Source organism: Pogoniulus pusillus, chromosome 14, assembly GCF_015220805.1.
Source record: "Pogoniulus pusillus isolate bPogPus1 chromosome 14, bPogPus1.pri, whole genome shotgun sequence".
NCBI lineage: Eukaryota > Metazoa > Chordata > Aves > Piciformes > Lybiidae > Pogoniulus > Pogoniulus pusillus.
Genome location: NC_087277.1, coordinates 16859626 through 16880188, shown reverse-complemented (window position 1 = coordinate 16880188; position 20563 = coordinate 16859626). Strand labels below are relative to the sequence as shown.

General features: G+C 39.5%; 1 protein-coding gene across 14 annotated transcripts in view; it reads left to right on the top strand.

The window, feature by feature from the left end:
• The window catches only part of PTK2 (protein tyrosine kinase 2), a 196855-nt gene that overhangs the window by 158011 nt on the left and 18281 nt on the right, over window positions 1-20563 (top strand). For 13 of the 14 annotated variants that reach the window (XM_064154375.1, XM_064154374.1, XM_064154368.1 and 10 more), the window contains 9 exons: window positions 1668-1768; window positions 3008-3123; window positions 4600-4700; window positions 6591-6680; window positions 7965-8169; window positions 14083-14194; window positions 17259-17345; window positions 18463-18600; window positions 20167-20298. In XM_064154375.1, the coding sequence (XP_064010445.1) occupies window positions 1668-1768; window positions 3008-3123; window positions 4600-4700; window positions 6591-6680; window positions 7965-8169; window positions 14083-14194; window positions 17259-17345; window positions 18463-18600; window positions 20167-20298 (1082 nt within the window). Of the gene's footprint in view, window positions 1-1667; window positions 1769-3007; window positions 3124-4599; window positions 4701-6590; window positions 6681-7964; window positions 8170-13232; window positions 13472-14082; window positions 14195-17258; window positions 17346-18462; window positions 18601-20166; window positions 20299-20563 lie in introns of those variants that run through there. The other variant, XM_064154377.1, reaches the window with a different exon arrangement.

Here is a 20563-nt window from a genome sequence, read left to right as displayed (position 1 = left end):
TGCTGCTGTTGTATGTTTATAAATGTCATAAAGGTGTCTTAAGTTATGTAGTTATGGGCACATGTTACAGTATATTTTAACTCTTCATTCAAAGATTTTTCTGATTGTTTAAAAAAAAATCTGTGTTCGTAGTTAATGGTTTCTTGTTTTGAGATGTCAGATTTTTCTTAAACTGCTGTAACTTTTTTCCTCTACATTTCCAGCTGTTGTAAATACCATTGCTTTATAGTGGTAACTTAGCAGTAAAGGTAGGCTGCTGCCGCTGAACAGCATAGAAAACCATTAGTCAGTGAATGCTTCTTATTATGCTTTGAGCTTGACAGATTAGGAAGTGCCAATTGAGTAGCAAATAATGCTTTTCAATTGTGATTTAATACTTTTGCCATTTCTTCTTTTGTTTTGTTTTGGTTTTTTTTCTGTTTTTTCTGGGTATTTTTAAAATTCTTATTCCCATATCTTCTGTTGTTTGTGTTCAGATTCCAAACTCTCTCAGAACATTCTGCCTCCCTAGTTTTTAAAAGCAGTCTTCAAAAGGACCAAATCAAATATCTGGAGAGGCAGAGTTGGTTATTTCACTGAAATAAGGAATTTATTTCCTAATATTTAAAAATTAGGAATATTAAAATATTCTTGGGTGTTAGATGATTGCTTGTGGTGGAATTTTCAGTGCTGAAAATAGTGTTGATTCTTGCAAGGGGACCCCCTCAAAATAACAAGTGTTTTCATGAGCATCACTTGTGTCTTCATTCCTGTCTGCTTTTGCCTAGCAGTGTGCTGCTGTTAATACAGTTGGGTGTGATACAATACAAATCACCTTCTTTGGGGAGATTTTCACTGATCTTCCAGTAGCTGCCTTTATTTTGTGTGTGTAAATTGCTCCTTTCTGCAAGTAGTTCGTTCCTCTTACCTTTAGAATGTAGATGGCAGAACGATGTAGCAATTGCTACTTTTCTAAGATTGAGTTTGTCAGCTAACATTAATTGAATTAATTTGTGGGAAGTACTTTCCAACAATGGAATATTTTCTGTTTAAAACTGGTAAGACTCTACGATATAAAACTGCTTGGGTTAATTGCCTCTCCATTGCTTTGATAATTAAGTCTATGTCCCTGCCTTAATTTTACTTCAATGAAACAATGTTTTCACGTTACAAAAACATTGTAAATGGCATTGAGTTTGATATAGCATAAGAAAATCCTAAAGCTAAACAATTTGGGCATGTTTGGAATACACACTTTATTTACCAAGATTTCAGTACTGACATTGTGCTGAGATGAACTAGTTTAGCCATGCATAAATTTTCAGGGTGTCCAGAATAGCTTCCTCTCTGAAATACCATTCACCTCAAAAGGAAAGAGGGAAATCGAATTAGTTTGGAATGTAGCTTCACTTCTGTGTAGCATTTTAGTAGTTATCATGACCAATTTGACATTTCACCACATTATTTATTCCTTTTTATTAATGCATTAAGCTGTGTCATTGACAGGGATGTTTGGTTTACTGATCTTTTTCTCTATTATTCACAACACATTAATATTTTAATGAACACATTATCTTAGCTTTGCCCATGTAGGTTTCTGAGCAGGAAAATACATTATTGAACTACTATAAACAGCAGGGTCCAAGGATTTTTCTTGTAAACCACTAACTTGTTTCTTTTGCTTTCAGTAACAATGCGTCAGTTTGATCATCCTCACATCGTGAAGCTCATTGGAGTTATCACAGAAAATCCAGTCTGGATAATCATGGAACTCTGTACACTTGGAGAGGTATGAACATTTCTTGTGCAGCTCTGGTCTTTAAGCTCACAGATACCTTTACAAAAGACTAAAAATATCACTGCTTGGTAATAATGCAAAAGCACTCTCCTCAAATGTGGTATTATCCTTGCCTGTAGAGTTACGGAGTCAGAAAGAGGAGTGGCAGTATTTGACCTGACTCCTCCACTGAGGGAGCTGCATCAGCTCATACCAAAGTGATTTAGTCATGGTCTTCAGAGAATTAAATTGCTGCTCCAGAGTGAGAGCAGGACCTGTGTCAAGATAATGTGGTATCATTTTAACATCATTTGTAAACATTCCTTCTAAAAGTGAAATTATGTGCTGCATTCTATATTCTTCTGGATAATACTACTTTTTCCATTGGAAAATTGAGTTTCTTTTGGGCTTTGCAGCATGACTCTGGATAAAGTGACTTTTGGGTGCATGATTTAAAAAAAGACCACAGTTTTATGATAGAGTTGTTTCCTTTGAGCCACTTGATTCTGAATGTGCACTGTAAGATAGTCATTTTAATTGCCAGACTGCAGTAGGTGGTTCAAGTTAAAAAAAACAACAAAGAAAGAAGGGACAAAAACCCCTATAGTTGAGAATTCGTTTATCCATTTTTTGTCAAAAAAATCACAAGATTTCCCGTGTCCATATCACTTTCCAAAGCCTTGTTTTAATTTAGAAGGAGAGCAGTGCTATCTTCCATTTTTAGGACCAATTCGGATCCTAACTGCTTTGTACCTGGATTGTAGCTGATAAAAATATTGCATTTATGCTGACTACCGTGACCTAAATACAGTTGTTTTGGCAAATACAGATTGAAATCGAGGTTTCAAAACAATGCTGATGGGATTGGGTTGGCCACCTACTCTTTTGTTCTGAATTTTTTAGGCCAAAAACGTGTGCAGTTCTCGAGGGAAGAACACATAAAGCCCTGAAATGCTTTATTCTGAAGCAAAAGCAGCTCTCAGTCTTCTTGGAAAAGACCCTGCAAGCAATGCACAAACTGTTGGGTTTTTGTTTGATTACCGTTTTTCATGCAGAAAAAAATTGATTTCATTTAACCCAGAATCAAATTTCTTTATGGTGTGTTTTTCTTTTCTCATCCACTTTCCACAACCACTGATACTTGTGTAAACTTAGCAGTTTCAGATGTGCCTCACTCAGGTTCGTTTGTGGTTTTGTTCTTGGTTGTTTTCATACTAACTTCTTCCCATTTTCTTTTCTTTGTGCAAAAAGTTGAGGTCGTTTTTGCAAGTAAGAAAATACAGCTTGGATCTGGCCTCTCTGATACTCTACGCTTACCAGCTTAGCACAGCACTTGCCTACTTAGAGAGCAAAAGATTTGTACATAGGTAAGATTTTACACCTGGACAGGTACATTTTTATGTGTAACTACTTAAAGTTTTAGAGAATGTGAGGTATCCTAGATTACCATAAGTTGGCTGGCAGGATTCTGGCTGTTAGATGCATTTGCTGAAATGAAAACAAACACAACACGTAGTTTAACTCTTTCAAGCTTTCCTATTGTGTTTCTTTTCCCTGAGTTAGGATGAATGTCTAGCAGCAATACTATGAAACTCCTAAAACCCACTGACTTGCTTTATGTCAGTATCCCTAATTCGAACGTCATTTTTCCAGAGGCTGCCACCAAATTTAAACCCTTTTCAAGAGTGACACCTGCTGGCTTACTTCTCGACTGACTCGGGGATGGTGCTGGATTTTATTCAGCATGAGGTTTCAGCTGAGTTGTTCCTTTCTGGTTAGATTTTTTTTTTAAGCTCTGAGTCACCTCTAGTCTTCCAAAAGCAAAACAAGATGCAGCCAGCTTCTAAAATAAAGAACAAGGAAAGCAAAATACTTATGGAATTCAGGTACTTGCTTAATCAGAGGGTGAACCTAAATATCCTTCTATGTGTATGAGGAATTTTATTCCCTTTCGAGGGAGAAAAGACTGGTTTTCACGTACTGTTGTATGCAATTTGAAGTCCACAGCACTCCTATTAGCATATAGCATTTCATTTTGAACTTGAACATTTTATTAGCATTTAAATACTTTATGTTCAAATTGTGTGTTGTGTCTATTGTAGATACATAGCTCACTCTTCCATTTAAGTGTTTATATAAATACATCGGTATGTAGATGTAAAGATTTTTAAGAGCAGACCCTTATGCCTCCTGCAGATTCTTGAATTTTGGCCAAGTTGCTGTTTATTTTAACTCTAGCAATAAAAGCTATTCATGCTGGAATGGGAGGCAGTAGCACTGCTCCATTTGCTGTGTATCACTGCCACAAGCTAAATCTGTCGATACTGAGTCAGACCAGCTGAAAGCCAGAATCAACAGACACGTAAGGAGAGTTGTCTCACCTGGGAAGCTGCAAGAGAGAAATGCCATCATTCCAGTGGCATCACTGAAAAGCAAGCTCCTTATTAGGAAGCCTATTACAGGTCTGATATATTAACGAATTCCTTACCTTTGCAGTATCAGGAGGCAGATTTTCTTCTTCCCCCCATCAATTTTAATTGCCAAAAATTGTCAACCTCTGATGTTTAAATAGATCTGATGCTGACATTGATGGTCTTCTAGGAGACAGTTACTACCTGTAAGGATCAAATGTACTGCAGCATTTTTGCAGGATTCTCAGAATCAGAAGAGAAATGTAGTTGTATTTTTCTGAACATGAACACCCAAGTCATGACTAGAAAAACAGTTCAGTCATCCTGAAGGCATTTATTACTAGTGAGATTTAATAAGTTTTTTTTTCAAATTATGTTTCATGACTTGAAGATTTTAAAAGAACTAGAACTGATGCACCTTCTCTTTGGCAGGGACATTGCTGCTAGAAATGTGCTGGTGTCTGCCACTGACTGTGTGAAGTTAGGTGACTTTGGTTTATCCCGGTACATGGAAGACAGTACTTACTATAAAGGTAAGTAAACACTCTGGGTCCTTCCTGCGTACCAGTCAGAATGTAATTGCTTCTTTCATTACTGAGTTTGCCATCCAAATGAAATAACCAGGTTTTCTTGGCTTAACTGTTGTATCTGTGTAAAAAAGCAAGCCATTCCACAATTTAATAGGTGGCAGTGAATTCCTGCATATGTGCTTAAGAAGAACCCTAAGGTCTGTTCTAAGTTTCAAAACAGTAGAAAGTTCATTTGTATATAGAATTCCACTTTTTATGAGCAAACTTATAGTGCTTTCTTCAACATTTTGGAACATTATCCACATTCCAAGCCTGTTTGAGATAATAATAATAATAATAATGCACAATCTAGGTAGCGTACAATGAGTTTGAGGTTACCTACAGGTAAATTTTGGGTTCATGCTGTCATGGTGGTGCTGCATACTTTAGATGCCACTGGACTAGGGAGGTTCAGTACAACAAAGTCTTACAAGTCTATTGTTGTCCCCTGGTTTGGATCTTTACCTCCGGGAGCTCTGTGAGATGTCCTGCAGGGAAATAGAGCAGGAGAACAGAGGTTGCTGAAGGTACCAAACAGCAGGATTTAAAATCAGGTGTATTTTTTTGAAACCATGTATGTATAAATCTAGTCTTCAATCTATTTCTAATATTCATATTTGTCCCCTTATGCTCCATTCTTTTTCCACATTTCATTACCCTTACATCACTTGGAGCCATCATTTTAATTGCTGAGTGGAGAGCAGGAATACTTTTGACACAATCATTTCTGGCTGTGCTTTTGGGAGGTTTGTTGTTGGCAGGTTTGGGGTGTTATTTTGGGCTTTGTTGTCTCTCTTCTGTTTTATATAAGACCAGTCAACCTACTCCTTTTTTATGAATCATTTGAGAACACCTATTACAGTATCACAGTATCAACAAGATTGGAAGAGACCTCATAGATCAAGTCCAACCCTTTACCACAGAGCTCAAGGCTAGACCATGGCACCAAGTGCCACGTCCAATCCTGCCTTGAACAACTCCAGGGACGGCGACTCCACCACCTCCCTGGGCAGCCCATTCCAGTGTCCAATGACTCTCTCAGGGAAGAACTTTCTCCTCACCTCGAGCCTAAATCTCCCCTGGCGTAGCTTGAGGCTGTGTCCTCTTGTTCTGGTGCTGGCCACCTGAGAGAAGAGAGCAACCTCCCCCTGGCCACAACCACCCCTCAGGTAGTTGTATACAGCAATAAGGTCACCCCTGAGCCTCCTCCTCTCCAGGCTAACCAATCCCAGCTCCCTCAGCCTCTCCTCGCTGTGCTCAAGGCCTCTCCCCAGCCTCGTCGCCCTTCTCTGGACACGCTCAAGCATCTCAATGTCCCTCCTAAACTGGGGGGCCCAGAACTGAACGCAGTACTCAAGGTGAGGTCTAACCAGTGCAGAGTACAGGGGCAGAACATGCTGGCTCATGTTCAGGCAGGTATCAGTCAGCACCCCCAGATCTCTCTCTGTTTGGCTGCTCTCTGACCCCAGCCTGTATCTCTGCATGGGGTTGTTGTGGCCAAAGTGCAGCACCCTGCACTTGGAGCTATTGAACGCCATCCCATTGGACTCTGCCCATCTGTGCAGGCGGTCAGGGTCCTGCATGTTGAGATTCTGTGACAGCTTCAGGTTTGGTGCCAACATCACCTTAACTGCAGTAGCTGCATCTTGAGATAACTATTGTAAGACTTGGAAGAACTCAGTATTTAGGCAGAGAGAGGACTACCAGCAGAACCGGTCAGATGGTGTAGAAATCTCTTGTGCAGAATTTATCTGAAGTACTTCATCAGAGATGGGTTTTGCTTCAGTGAGACCAAAGTCTCTGAGCTCAGCAGTAGGAATAACAACAGCCTGCCTTGCCTTGCCTTGCCTGCAGCTTCCAAAGGAAAATTGCCGATCAAGTGGATGGCTCCAGAGTCAATCAACTTCCGACGGTTTACCTCAGCCAGCGATGTGTGGATGTTTGGTAAGTGAGCACCAAGTGGTGGGGAAGTTTAAAGTTTCCTGTTGGAGAAGCTTAATGTTTTATTTTAACAATTGGAAATGAGTGATTGCCAGATAATTGACAGTATTTTTGCTTTGTTTTCTGTAAAGCTGGTTTCTGCCAGTACACTTTCTGTCTCTTGCTTTCCTTTAAGCCTGAAATTTCATGTGCCTTTTTGCCTCCAGTAAGATGCTGACAGAAATGAAAGTACAGGAAAACGAATTCATAGTCATAATGGAGATGATTTTTTTTTTTTACTGTGTTTTTCCCTCTGATTTCTTTTCATTATAGCATTGTTATTTGCCATTTTGGTTCTACATTTCCACTTCTTTTATGGTGATTTGTTTGCTTCCTCGCTAAATGCATAGGTCAGCCTACAAGATGTCCTGTGGGCTGATGTTTGTTGTTAGATTCCCAATTAATTTGTCTTTCATAGATCCTCATAGTGTACAAAGTGTGACCAGAAGCTGAATAAAAATACAGGAAAATGATAATATACTGAATCCTTCCTTTCTTTTTTTCCCTGAAATAAACAAGTTTCTGTAAGAAACTGTTTACCTGTGCTCAAATTGTATCCAGACTGGTCTGGACAGACAGAACAAAAACAGGCTCTGTAAAAGAACAAAGATGATGGGACTTGAAACAAGAGCAAGACGATCAAGTACAAGTCTACTTGTCTTGAAAATGATTTTTTTTAAGTGGAGGATATGTGAATTTTATCAGATTTATAATAGTCTGAAGAAAAACTCTAGTGCAGTTAGACAAATGAAATCTATGGAAGATGCTGACTAATCCTAAACTGACAGACCGTTTTTGCCTTGTACTTTTAACATAGTTTCAACAGAAATTGTTTTATTACATAGCTTCAGCACAAAATAATTGGATCAATGCCAGCATTTAAAAACCCTCCAAGTGAAAATGCTTTTTACATGTCGAAACAAGCCAGGTGGAACTAGTCAAAGGGAACAGCAAACACAGTAGATTTGAATATGAGCAACCATTCCGATTTGCAGAGGGTAAAAAGACAAACACGAAGTTAGGCTGCAGTGAGCCAGCTGTGGGTCATGCTTCCTTCTAAACAGTTGAGCTTGCTGCTGCCTGTGTGATCCTGCTGCGCATCACTGCTCTGCTGCCAGCTGGTAAGTTGGTGCTCCTTTCCTGCCTGTCTGCTTTCAGAACTTGCATTCTTTAGCTGTACAAAACTGGGATTCATTTCTTTTGTTGTTTGCTCACACTGAGGAGCGTTTGGATTTTTGTGTTTCTCAGGTGTGTGTATGTGGGAGATCCTAATGCATGGGGTAAAGCCCTTCCAGGGAGTGAAGAACAATGATGTGATTGGGCGAATTGAGAACGGTGAGCGGCTCCCAATGCCTCCAAACTGCCCTCCTACCCTCTACAGCCTTATGACCAAGTGCTGGGCATACGACCCTAGTAGACGACCCAGGTTTACTGAACTTAAAGCACAGCTCAGGTAGGGTTATACTTCTGAAAGGTCATTTCCTTGTTCAAAAGTATTTATTTTTGCTGTATCCTCTGTTAGAGTGTTTTCTTTCTGTGGAAAATGCAACACCCAGTGTATTAAATTTTCTGAGGGTCAGGGTCTTTTGAAATCCTGACCTTATCTGGTGGAGAATACAAGATTAGCCAATAAATTCAAATAACTGTAAGTATGAATCACCTTCTTTCTCTCCCAAGAAAAACTCAAGATTTTACTGGTCGTTTATTTTTCTGCAATTTTAGCTATGTGTGCTACAATCCCTGGGTAGGGGCATAGACTTTAGAGTGATTACCTAGACAAACATAATGTGTGTAATTTGGGAGCAGAAATAGGTGCTTTCTTAAATGAGCCATCAGGTGAGTATTGGTGAAAGTTATTTTCATAACATTTAGCACACCAGTTGCCCTCTGGCAGCTGTGTCTGTGCAATTACAGAGCTTGCAATGAATGAAGCATCATTAAGTGGGAATTCTTTTGCCCTTTGTAAGCCCAGGGTGTCAACTACCTTACATTTGTCTTGAAATAAATATGAGCACGCACTTTCAAGACCAGTCTAAATTCACACACCTCAGTTTATTCTACGGTAGTTTATTCTAGTGTCCATCTCTCTATGTCACCAGCCACAAAATGGGAGTTATATTTAAACTCTGAAGCATTACTGAAATATTATGGAGACTCATTTGATATTTGTGACCGCTTTGGGGATTTTCTGAGTGCTCAGCCTCTATCTTGCCTGAGTCAATGGAGGCTTCAAGCAATATGTAGGTGTTGTACATAGTTGGATTTGTTGTTATTCATTGCCAAATTCTTCAGTTTTATCTTATGTCTTGTTTGAAAGTGGCATGTTTTACTTTCATAATATTTTGTGCTGTGTTGCTGAATGTTCATGGTATGAGATAATTCACAGGTGGTTAAAATAAAGGACAGTTTAGATGTAGTTGTGCTGTTTCAGAGTTGCTGTATGGATAACTTGGCTACCTTGAAACTTTTTCCTATTTCTTAACATTTCATACAGTTTCACCATCTGTTACTTGGGTGCTACTGTGCAGGCTAGAGGAAAACAGCCCTTCTCATAAATAACTTATTGTCCTACTGACCATGTGCAGTTAACTGCGAAGGAGGGAATGGTAGGGCCGCACAGGGGCTGCAGGGAGAAGGTAGGGCACAGTTGTACCATTTGGGTCACAGAAGGAAATAGGCAACTGCCGTGCTTTTTCTTTTGTTTTCATTCTGCAGGAATAGGGTTTTTTTGTTTTTGTTTTTAATTTGCAGTCAGATTGTATGGATAGCTTACAGCTGGCTGACACAGGCTAGAATGGAACCCTAAACAATCTGACTACGAAGGTGGCTTTGGTGTGTAAACCCAGGCCAAGGAAGAGGATGAGTAAATCCAGACTAAAATTGTGTGAAGTAAAGTAGATTGTACACAGAGAGTGATGTCAGCAACACATAGAACAGCCTGGGTCTGGAGAGGGGGAGATAAGTGAAAGATGTGGAACCATGTTGCCAGATAAACAGTGTAGACTAGTAGTGGAGAGCCTGACTCTCCTCAGGAATTCACAGCCAGAGGGAGAGAACCAGCACTCAAAACGTGCAGCAAGGCAAGTTATCAGTTACAAATCAGAATGTTTCCCAGTGTGTATGGATAAGCTCTGAAACAGGTCACCTCGAAAGGGTCTAGGATTTCCATGCTTAAGAGACTTTTCAAACCTTGGCTGGAAAAGACTGAACAATCTGGCCTTGCCATGTGTGGAGCTCATCTTTACCAGGAGGTTGGACTGAAGATAACCACGAGACCCTTCCAGCCTAAACATTTTTCTGGTTCTAGGCGAAGAATGCACCAATGGAAGTGCTCCTTTAGTCATACTGGGAGATCTGAAGCTTCTTTTTTTTTAGAACAGCATCTGTCCCAGGGCCACAGAAGTGCTAAAATCCGGTTTTTACTCTTCTCAGCAAAGCAGACAGCCTTCTGCCACTCCAAAGTGCTGAGCTTTATTTCCTGAAGTTAAAGCTTCTTTGCATTACTCACAGAGTCAAACTCTCATTGGAAAGGTTCCCAGTTCCCTTGTGGTGAGACTATCTCAGGCAGCTAGGAAAGACTGTGTTTCAAAACTCAAATTCCCATGAACTTGCAAAAACAAGCATTTCCCTGGTGGCCTTTTCTATGTGGTGTTGCTGCTGCTTGATCTGGACCCTATCCAGGGTAGTCTTTTCAAGCTGAGAGCAGACTAGTTGTTTGAAGCCAGTGATACAGGACTGCAACATTCCTCTGCTTTAATGAGAAAAGGTCTCCGACTTTAGGAAAAAAACCTTTTCTTCATCTGAAATAGCAGTGATGGTAGCAGCCTAAGCATTTAATGTATTCTCTGATTTTCAGTGCTTTTCCCATTTCATAGTCACACCTGCTTTGCACAAACCTCGTGCCGCTGCTTGTGTGACACAAAGATGCTGATTCTGTAGAACTTAAGTAGTGTTGTTATGGTAGTAATAAGGCTTGGTGTTTTATAGCATTTGAGCTGTCCAAAGAGAAGGAATAGGGGTTAGGCTTTGCAGCCAGCACAGAAATGAGGGGGTGAGTTGTGGATTTACGAATTTAATTCTTACTTGCATCCTATCTCCCTTTTTCAGTTTGGGATGGGGTGGAGCATGAAAGTGAGATTAAGTTGGAAAAGTGAGTTGCTGCTTCTGCAATTCTGTCACTGACTGGGTCAGAACTAGAATCTGGGATATTTTAATCAGGAAGCATGTGTTGTTGCCTTGCTGATTTTGTGTAGATGAGATCTGCAGTCTTGCACTACCTGGTGAAGCATATAAAAACACCTTTGCAAAGTGTCGATGTACCCAGGACATGCAGCATCATTTTTACATTGTTTCTCCCTAGAATGGTCCTGATCACTTACTAGAGCCTATATACTCACTATACTATATTTGCACACTCACTTGAACCATAGACTTGAACCATCTCATACAGAATCACAGAAGGATTCCAGCTGGAAAAGACATGTGTGTATTACTGAGTTTCATTTATTCTTTGCTACATCCAACAAGCTTCAGGTGTGTATTGCTAAGGTAGTCCCTGTATACCCACAGGCTTTCTTATGAGTCAGCTCCCAGGCTTGGGCTTGTAAGCTCATCAAAAGTACTTGTATGGTGGTGCTGCATAATAGAAAAATATATGCTGGAGGCTGCATAATACTTTGTTAGCCATTTATTCTTTGACAGTGACTATAAGCCATAATCCATAGGGAAGTGCTTTTAAATTAGGGTGATAGGCAAGAGCCATGTTCAGCAGCAGTCATGCGTCTCTGGTGGCCAGAGACCACAAGAAATGCTGTTTTGCTGTGCCTTCTGAAATGTAAACATACATTTGAATATTTCAGGTAATCCTATACTGAAGCTCCTAGAAAACACATGCTTTTCAACATCACACACCAATGTCAGTAAAAGGATCTTCTGTAAATGAGTGAAATTTATCAATTATGCAAACATTTAATAGTTAAGATTCTTCCTCAGACTTAATCTAGCCAAAATGAGTTAAATTTGTCTGTGCTACCTCAAGTCCATTTTCCTAGCAAATGCTAGGGAAACTGTATGAATAGAAATCCTTCTCTGCTTGCTCCCCTTCGCTGCTAAAAATATGTGCAGTTTGGGAAAATATGCCCAGATCTGACTTTGTTGACCTTCTGCAAATTTTAATCAAGTGCTCAGAATACTTGAGCAGCTGTGCTGAGAAAAGGTCAAAATTAACTCTTGGCATGCATTTACTCCAGCTATGGATTGGTTTTCCCTTTGTCAAAACAAAGACATTTCTGTGAGCTATTTATATTTGTGTGGTTTTTGTTTTTTCTAGTAATGCTTCTCTGAGACATTTCCATTTTATATTCTTGTCAGCAGTATTCAAGGGCATCCAAGTACAAATTCTGCTGCAGCTGATGAGCCTTTGACCAGACTAGTTACAGGGTTGCTGGGGAAAGGACTTCCTGATGGCACGAGCAATGAAAGAGCAGGGTGGGCTGAATTAGAGTTGTAAGGCAAAAAAAGCTGAGCCTGTGTTACGAAAAACAAGTAAATTCAGTAGAAATTTGTCTCTTCCAGTGATAGGATTGAAGTTAATGGTATTGTATTGAATACCATAGCACCACAGATGAAATGGCTTTGATATCAAGGCAGAGAGGTTTTGGTGTTTCCTTCCTTTTTATGGAAAAACAGAGCTGGGCTGTGACAAATTATGCTCACTGTCAGTAAGCCGTCTCTAAATTTAGTCAGCTGTTTTTAGCAGACTCCAGTTCCATTCTTGTGCTCAGATTAGAGCAACTGCTCTATCAACAGCTTTGTTAAAAATCTGTGTTTTATTCATGCAGTGCATTATCTGAGGGGATTTTTGTGTGTGTGCTGTTTTGCTGTGGTTTATAAATTCTTGAGGTGTTTCTTTATTATATTCGTGGTTCATGGCTGTGGATGCACATCAGCTGCTTTCTTATGCTACATAAAAGTGTGTGCTGAATGCCTGAAGTCTGACCTAGCTTTAAAGTAGTGGGGTTTTGCTAGTCATTCCTGCTTTGGAGTAGGGAGTATTGTGTTTTCCTTATTCTGAAGGAAGGGAGAGAGAAAATATGAGCTGTGTTTCTATGGTAGTTACATTAGGATAACTTTTGCAGATAACTTGTCTGATACTGGTTTTGTTCCACATTCTTGTGTTACTTCAGCAATGATGGAATGGAATTGCAGCAATACTTAGAAACTTGTTTAGCTGCAGTGAGACGAGATGACTACTTCTTAGAAGTGGCATAGATTTTTGTTTTGTTTTAGGTTTGTGTCTTTTTGGCTGAGTAAGGAAAAGCAATTTTTTTGTCTCCAAGCAGGAGTTTATTCCTGAAATAAGCAGAAACGTTCCAAGATTAGAATAGATTGCTGCAGTTGATCTCATCCTCTGCATGAGTAATTCTGGGTGGTTATTTAGCAGACAGAACAGGAGACTGTAAACTCAGAACCTAGCTTTCTTTCTGAAAACTCTGGAGTGATAAAGATGCTGTAATAGCTGCTTGACAGGATTATCTTCACACTGGGGACAGTGATATGTAAATTATCTGCCATACTCACATCTCCAGACTATCCATGTAGCTTGCAGCTCCTGATCTCAAAGCTTTGTTCTGAGTATTTTTCAAATGGCAAATATCCAACATTAATAATCCACATAGCAGAACTGGGAGGAGGCTGCTGTGGGGCAGCAGTATCACGTTGAACTTCAAACAGTCTTTTTAATAGTCAGAACGGTGGTAAGTAGCAAACCGATTTTACTGCTGTCTTGTACTTTGCTAAAAATGTAGCCTTTTGACCTGAATGTTTAGAAGCTGTCAGATCTTTCTGGTTTGGTGAATGTGTTCCTCGTTAGACTAAAATGTGAGAGCTGAAGGCATAGTATTTAAAATGGGTTTGGACTGCTTCACATCTCAGTAATCTGAAGCTCTGTTGAGTTCCATAAAGAACATTTTCCGTTTGTTTTGAGCTTTTGCAGCATTTCAGTAGAATATTTCCTTGAGAAAAACAACTTTTCATGCTAGTAAGTGCTCAGTTTATTGCCTTGAGAATTTCTCCTTGCAATTATACTTCAAAATAACTGTTAACATGTGAAAAGAATAATCGTGCAAGATCAACCACAGCGTTCTAAAAACTCGGTTCTGCTTCTGTTAAAGCATGCTGGTAATCCTACAGAAGTATTTATTTCTTCATGATACTGGTTTTGTGATACCTAACCAGTACAAGTGAAAGAAGTTTAGGTTCTGGTGCTCCATCACTTTGTTAAATAGTAGCTGTTAGTCTGAAGAATGTGATACCTCTGAGGAGAGGTTTGTTGCAGTTTTGCTTAAATATGACATGTTTTTCTTAGTACAATACTGGAGGAAGAGAAGCTGCAGCAAGAAGAACGAATGAGAATGGAATCCAGGCGACAAGTCACAGTATCCTGGGACTCAGGAGGATCAGACGAAGCTCCTCCCAAGGTATCTAAGACTGCAAAGTGTGTGTATTTAAGAAACAAACAAAATTCACATTTACTATTTCAGTTATTTCTTCAAAACCTCTTTAACGGGTGGTTCAAGCAAGGCATTCTGGCTGATTTGTCATCATCTGCTAGTACTTGTCTGAAATGATTCAGCTCTACTTCAGCTGTTACTAGAACTGATCCATGCTGTAATGGTACACTAAGGATTTTCTGTTTCTTGTTGGTTTAACTTGTAAGAGACTACCATAGTTGCCACAAAACTGCTTCCTGACCTTTCCTTTTTATTCCTGTTTTTTGTAGCACTCCTGTGAAACATTAGCTAGTGAGTTCTCAGGCCAGCATGAAGTTTATTTATAACACATGAGTGAGAGGATAGGAATCAGCCAATTTCATTTTCCCTCCTCTGGACAGAAAATTGGAGGTTTGCTTCCAAGGACCTCGTGTGTTTTACTTTACACTTAATTTTGTTTCATGACATGTCTGTCCTGTTTGGATGTCGCTGATGTGTTCTGCAGCTGCGATAGCCTAACCTCACCAGTTTCGAGCACTCCCTTCTCTGAACAACTTCTTGTCTTCTCATCAAAGTTGCTTTGTACTTTGAAGGATCAAGCCTGTGTTTTGAAGAACTTCTTTTTGTGCAGTCAGCACTGTAATGTGGAATATTATCTGCACATTGATCAGTTTGTGATTAGTCCCTGTAGCTGTATATGCAAGTTCTGGTGCTGATAAGGATTTCAGTAGCACTTGTGTGGCACCTTTTGGAGCACATACTCCTGGTAGTCAGGAAGACAATGATTTTTTTTTCATTTTGTTTCCACATGCCCAGTTTATTGCCTGATACATTCCTGACCTTGGTTCTGCATTTTGATAGCTTTATGGCAAGGAAGATACATGGGCAGTGGAATTGCTGCTTTCATTTCACAGTTAAAACAAGCCAAATGTCCATTAACCAATAGAGTGATCTGAGATGAACTATCAGGATTTAGTGCATGTGTAAGGAGATCTTTTAAGTTAAAGAGCAGATAAAATGCATAAATTTTAACAATATGAGACATCATTACTGCAACCTTGTTTGAGGAATTTGTTTAGTCTTAAAGTTTTAGAGCCAACTCAAATAGAATAAGTACATTTTAAGTACTAATTTATGAGCTGCACCATCTTAGAAAGGACCATCATTAGAGCTTTGTGTGTGTTGTATAAGCTGAAACACTTGACAAAAGATGTGTTAACGTGCAAATTAATTCCACCACTGTATATCTCTTTTGAGAGGATCAATATGTCCTCACAGTATATGTGATGCAGTTGCTGGTTAGGTTTTTTGTATGGTATTTTTGTGCCAAATATGGATGTATATACTAACGACATCTGCATAAGTTGAAGTTTTTAGAAGGGATATTTGGAGTGTTTCTTAAGTTATGTAATTTTGTAGTAGTGACAACTGATTGTTTTCTTCTACCAATTCATTATAGAATTTCCAGGTCTTGTAGTCCATTTTATCTATAGTCTTAAACCCCTGCACCTTCTCAGATACCACAGTTCTCAGTGATGGCCAGTGGTAGGACAAGGGGCAACAGGAGTAAGGAGCATAGGAGTTTCCATGTCAATGCAAGGAAAAGCTTTTTCACAATGAGGGTGGCAGCCCTGGAACGGGCTGTCCAGAGATGTTGTTGAGTCTGCTCTGGAGACATTCAAAACTCACCTGGATGTGTTCCTGTGTGACCTATTCCAAGTGGTCCTGTTCCAGCATGGCAGTTGGACTAGCTGATCTTTTGAGGTGCCTTCCAACCCTATCAGTCTGTGATTCTGTGAGTTTGTACTGTAAAATTGCCTGTAGTTCACAGTGATTTCCATTAGAGACCCAAGGCAGAAAGTATCCTTGTGCAGAAAGATAATTACATTGTTTGTAAGATGATGATGATAAAGTTTTTGCCATCTCAAGGTAACGTGGTGGTTGCTTTTAACTGCCAGAAGGACTAAAGGAGTCCATTTGCAGAATGATGAGGCTTGGGGTTTCCTTTCCCTTCTTTGGTTGATATCTCTCCTTCTGAAACCACTCTGCCTCATCAAAAAAACCCACTGCAAATATACCTTTGGAGGTTAATATCAAACAAAACAAAAGAACCCTTCTGTTTGGAAGGTAAAAGTATGTTGTTCTGAGGAACGTTTCCCAACATTACTTGTTTCAGTAGTGTGAAGTTCCTATACCTAACCTGGCAAAAGGATGATCTGTTCAACACATGTAGAAACCCAGGGCCCTTTTCATGCATTATTTTGTGATGGTGCTGTCTGAATTTCTGGTGACTTCTCTCATGTGTTGACTGTTCATGTGCAGCATGTCCTTCTGAAGAAGTAAAGCAGTGTAGTCACATCAGGAGTCAGGAGCTGCTCTTTAGCTGCCCTTCCTGACAGGCAATAGTTCTATTTGTCTTGATTCTTGGCTGAGAAAGGATTGCAAAAGAAACTACAGGTAATGAAGCAACCACAGAGTTCAGAGTGTGATCAAAAGCATGTTCCATTCTGAGGCAATTAGTTACTCAGAAGTTAATTAGTAGAACTAACTTCAGTCCTCAGAACACCTGGAAATATTCACACTAAAGAAACAAGTTTGATTTTGACTGAAGCAAATTAATTTCGTTTTGGAAGTGGTCACAAAAGTAACATATTAATAGCAAGACTATGTAGTGCAGATCATTGATTTAGAAATAAGGCCTTATTTGCATCTGGAAACTTAGTTTGTTGTCTTCTTAGCTGATGTTCTCTCTAGAGTTAAAGAGAGCAGAGCAGGTCATCTAGCAGAAGCAATTAAATATGCACAAAGAATCCACAGAGCAAGCATTATTTATTGGCATGCCTAGCAAGTCATTCACGTGCTTCCATTTCCAAGGAAAATGCAATTGTAGTTGTTTAAAAATGTTGGTGATTCTGGAATGTTTATTTCGGGGGCAGGAGGCGTCAGTCTTGCTTTGCAGTGCTCCACCTGTAAATATTTGTCTTGCTGAAGAATAGTTTTCTGATTTATTTTCTTTGTTTCTAGAGAGTATTAAAATGTTTTTCATTTACAGCCCAGTAGGCCTGGTTACCCCAGTCCAAGAAGTAGTGAAGGGTTTTATCCAAGTCCACAGCACATGGTACAGCCAAATCATTACCAGGTACAACGTTTAACACTGTGCATGTATTTTTTCAGATGTGGGGTTTATAACTAGGATGCAGCTGGTGACATTAATTCACTTCTTCTGTGGTTTAGTTTCATTGATTTCTGTTAAATGTTTTTTGGTGTATGTCAGAACAAACCCTGAACTGAACGTGGTAGGCATGCTCCAGATGGCAAATATTTCCATATCTGATATAGTGCTCAAATACCTAAAAGTACAATGAAATGCTTCAAGCATTTTCCCATTTATTGAAGGAATGTAGTGTTCATGGTAACGTTTGTGCTAAGCTATAAAATAACTTGTCTTAGAAATTGGCATTAACTGGGGGCCTTCCCTTGAGCTCCTTGATGTGTCTCTGAAACATTTTTATTTTCTCGTGGCTGATAGCCATGTTCACTACATGTACTCATAGGTCTTTTTCCTAAAACTCCTGATTAAATTTAAAACAAAATTAAAAGTTTATGGTGAAAGCACTTCAAACATTCTTGAGTTTGTTCAGAGCTACAGCTATATACAGCAGTCTCAGTCAAGATTTTTTTTCTTCCATGGAGAAATGGAGAGGTTTTAATTGTTTTAATGAGTATTTGAGACTGATTAAAAGTACTTTGAGTTTCCTGTGGAGAAGTTCCCAGGCCATGCAGTTAAGCACACTAATTACATGCTGTCACTCAAGATTTAAGCTTGTAACATACAGTAGGAGGTCCATTTTTATGTGGCTCTGTAGGGCAATGTTTGCAGGCTTCGATTAAATCAAGTATAGGCTCTGCATGTGTAGATCTTAGAAATCAAGCATTAGGTTTATTTTCATTCATCAGAGAACTTTGATCTTCTTGGCTGGAAAAGATGAAAGTATACTTTATAATGCTCCTCTTTAGATAGGCATCCTCAAATAATTACAGCTATCCTCAAAAGTTGTTAAAACTGTTATTTTATTATAGGCATCCTCAAAGTCTCCAAAGAAATTTTGTGCTGTTTTGTCTTGGTTCCTTCTGATGTCACATCCCCTTCTTCCTCCAACTGGCTGCTCTACTGTCATATTTGCTTCTTTGTTGGAGGGAGCTATTAGTTACAAGGAAGCACAGGTTTTATTAATACAACTCTTTTAACCCTAAAGGTCTCTGGGTACCCTGGATCTCATGGGATACCAGCCATGGCAGGCAGCATTTATCCTGGGCAGGCTTCTCTCTTGGATCAAGCAGATTCCTGGAACCATCGACCTCAGGAAATATCAGTGTGGCAGCCAAACATGGAGGTATGATGAGGTGACACATCTGTTGTTGCACTCTGTACAGTCAATACACTTTTTGATCATCTAGGTACATCTGAAGAAAATGAAGTCTTTCTCTAGTATTGTGGAAATTGCCTTACTGCAGTGGGTGGAAATCACGACTTAGTTCTGTTCTTTTTGAAACAGATCTTCCGATGGGAGGTTAGCCATAAAGTGTGCTCTTGACTCAAATGATTGACACAAGTTATTAGTGCTTCCTATTTCAGTGATAGCAAATCCCTTGTGCTTGTTAAAAGAAGGCTTTACTGGAACTTACAGCTGTTAAAGGAGATGGGAACATTCATGTAGATGTATGTAATAACTGCTCAAAAATACTTCTGGTGGGAGATATCCAAGATGAATTAAGTAGTTGGGGCTTCTCTGTGACTTTTCCAGAACAGAAAATGAAAAGGTCTGCAAAACTATTCCTGAGCTGTGTTCCTGTTACGCACGTTTCAGACTGTCACGACGGCACAGAGCTGCTGCAGGGAACATCAATTTAATTGCCCCTTTAACCTTCTGTTGATTTTTATTTGTTCTCCTCCAGAATTTTACACTTTCTTAATTCCACTTTATCCTCCTACAAAGATTCACTTTGCACACCTGCTGTCTTAAATCTGTTTCTTCTCTAACCAATGCTCTGTTCCCTGTGCTTCACATAAATATTTAAGTGATAACTGAGGCTTACCCCTTAAATACAAAGAAGCACATAAGTGTCCAAGTCTCCAGTTTGCCTCTGCTTACTCTTGGTTGATCTGGCCATGTATTCTGCTTTTGTCAATTGCTGGTATTCTTCACACTGTCTGTAGCTAAGACCTGTAGTTCCAAGTAGTTCAACATCCCTGTAGATTTATTGATTCCAGAAACAATTTAGTTTGTCATGTTTGAATGAAGTGTCGGTGGAAGGGTACGGATACTTTGCATGTGTTTGTATTATCAAGTTTCACAAAATCTCGGGCAGTTGGTTACCTAAAAACAATCTCAATAAAGAGTGTTACCAAACTCCCCTTAGCTCTTTGAAAAATACTGATTCATATGCTGCTTGCTAATGACTTCCAGACAGCACTGAGATATGGTATATGGAATCTTGCAAGCTTAAGAAATGCAGAGAACTTGACAAAAACAGATTAAAATGTTTTTGTGCTTTGCAAGAGTCAGCTAAATCTGAAAAGTTTATCTGCTTTGGGTCAAAATGTGTCTTGCCACTTTCAGCAGCTAGCCCCTTGCATTATTGCTCAAACTCAAGCAAACAAAACGGACAATGAAACCAGATTATGAAGTGCAATATGTGAAGTTATATTGCTGCTGAAAAACAAGACAGTTTTTCAACTCTCTGGTTCCAGCAATTAAGAGCAAGGAAGATAAAACATTTGTTGTTGGAAAGAGTTTCTTCTGATGATCTACTCCAGTTTATAAGGAGTGAAGAAACTCTGCCTGACTGCTATTGTGCATTTAGGCAGTTAAAAATCTGTTCTTTTATAATCCGTAAGTTCTTGCAGCTGTTCATACAAATTTTAAGTTGTCGTGAGACTTACTGGCTCTGTTTGGTAGGATTCAGGCACTTTGGATGTAAGGGGAATGGGGCAGATTCTACCCACGCATCTCATGGAGGAGAGATTGATACGGCAACAGCAAGAGATGGAAGAAGACCAGCGCTGGCTGGAGAAGGAGGAGCGATTCCTGGTAATACATCGTTTCACAGTGCTTCTTCATTCTCTCTTTTCATTGCTTGCTGACACTTCTGTGACATGCCAGTGCTTACTGAAGGCAAGAGTCGCCGACAGAGTGTAGGTTTGGAAACGGTTTTTAAATGATGTGTTTGGCTGGTGAGGCCTGTATTTTAGATGCCTTTAGCAGCTGTGGGGCTTAGGAAATGGCATTTTATCATGTTGACTAGGTTACGTATGGGCAGTTGTGAGATGAAGATTGCCAGCTCCTGCACGTCCTA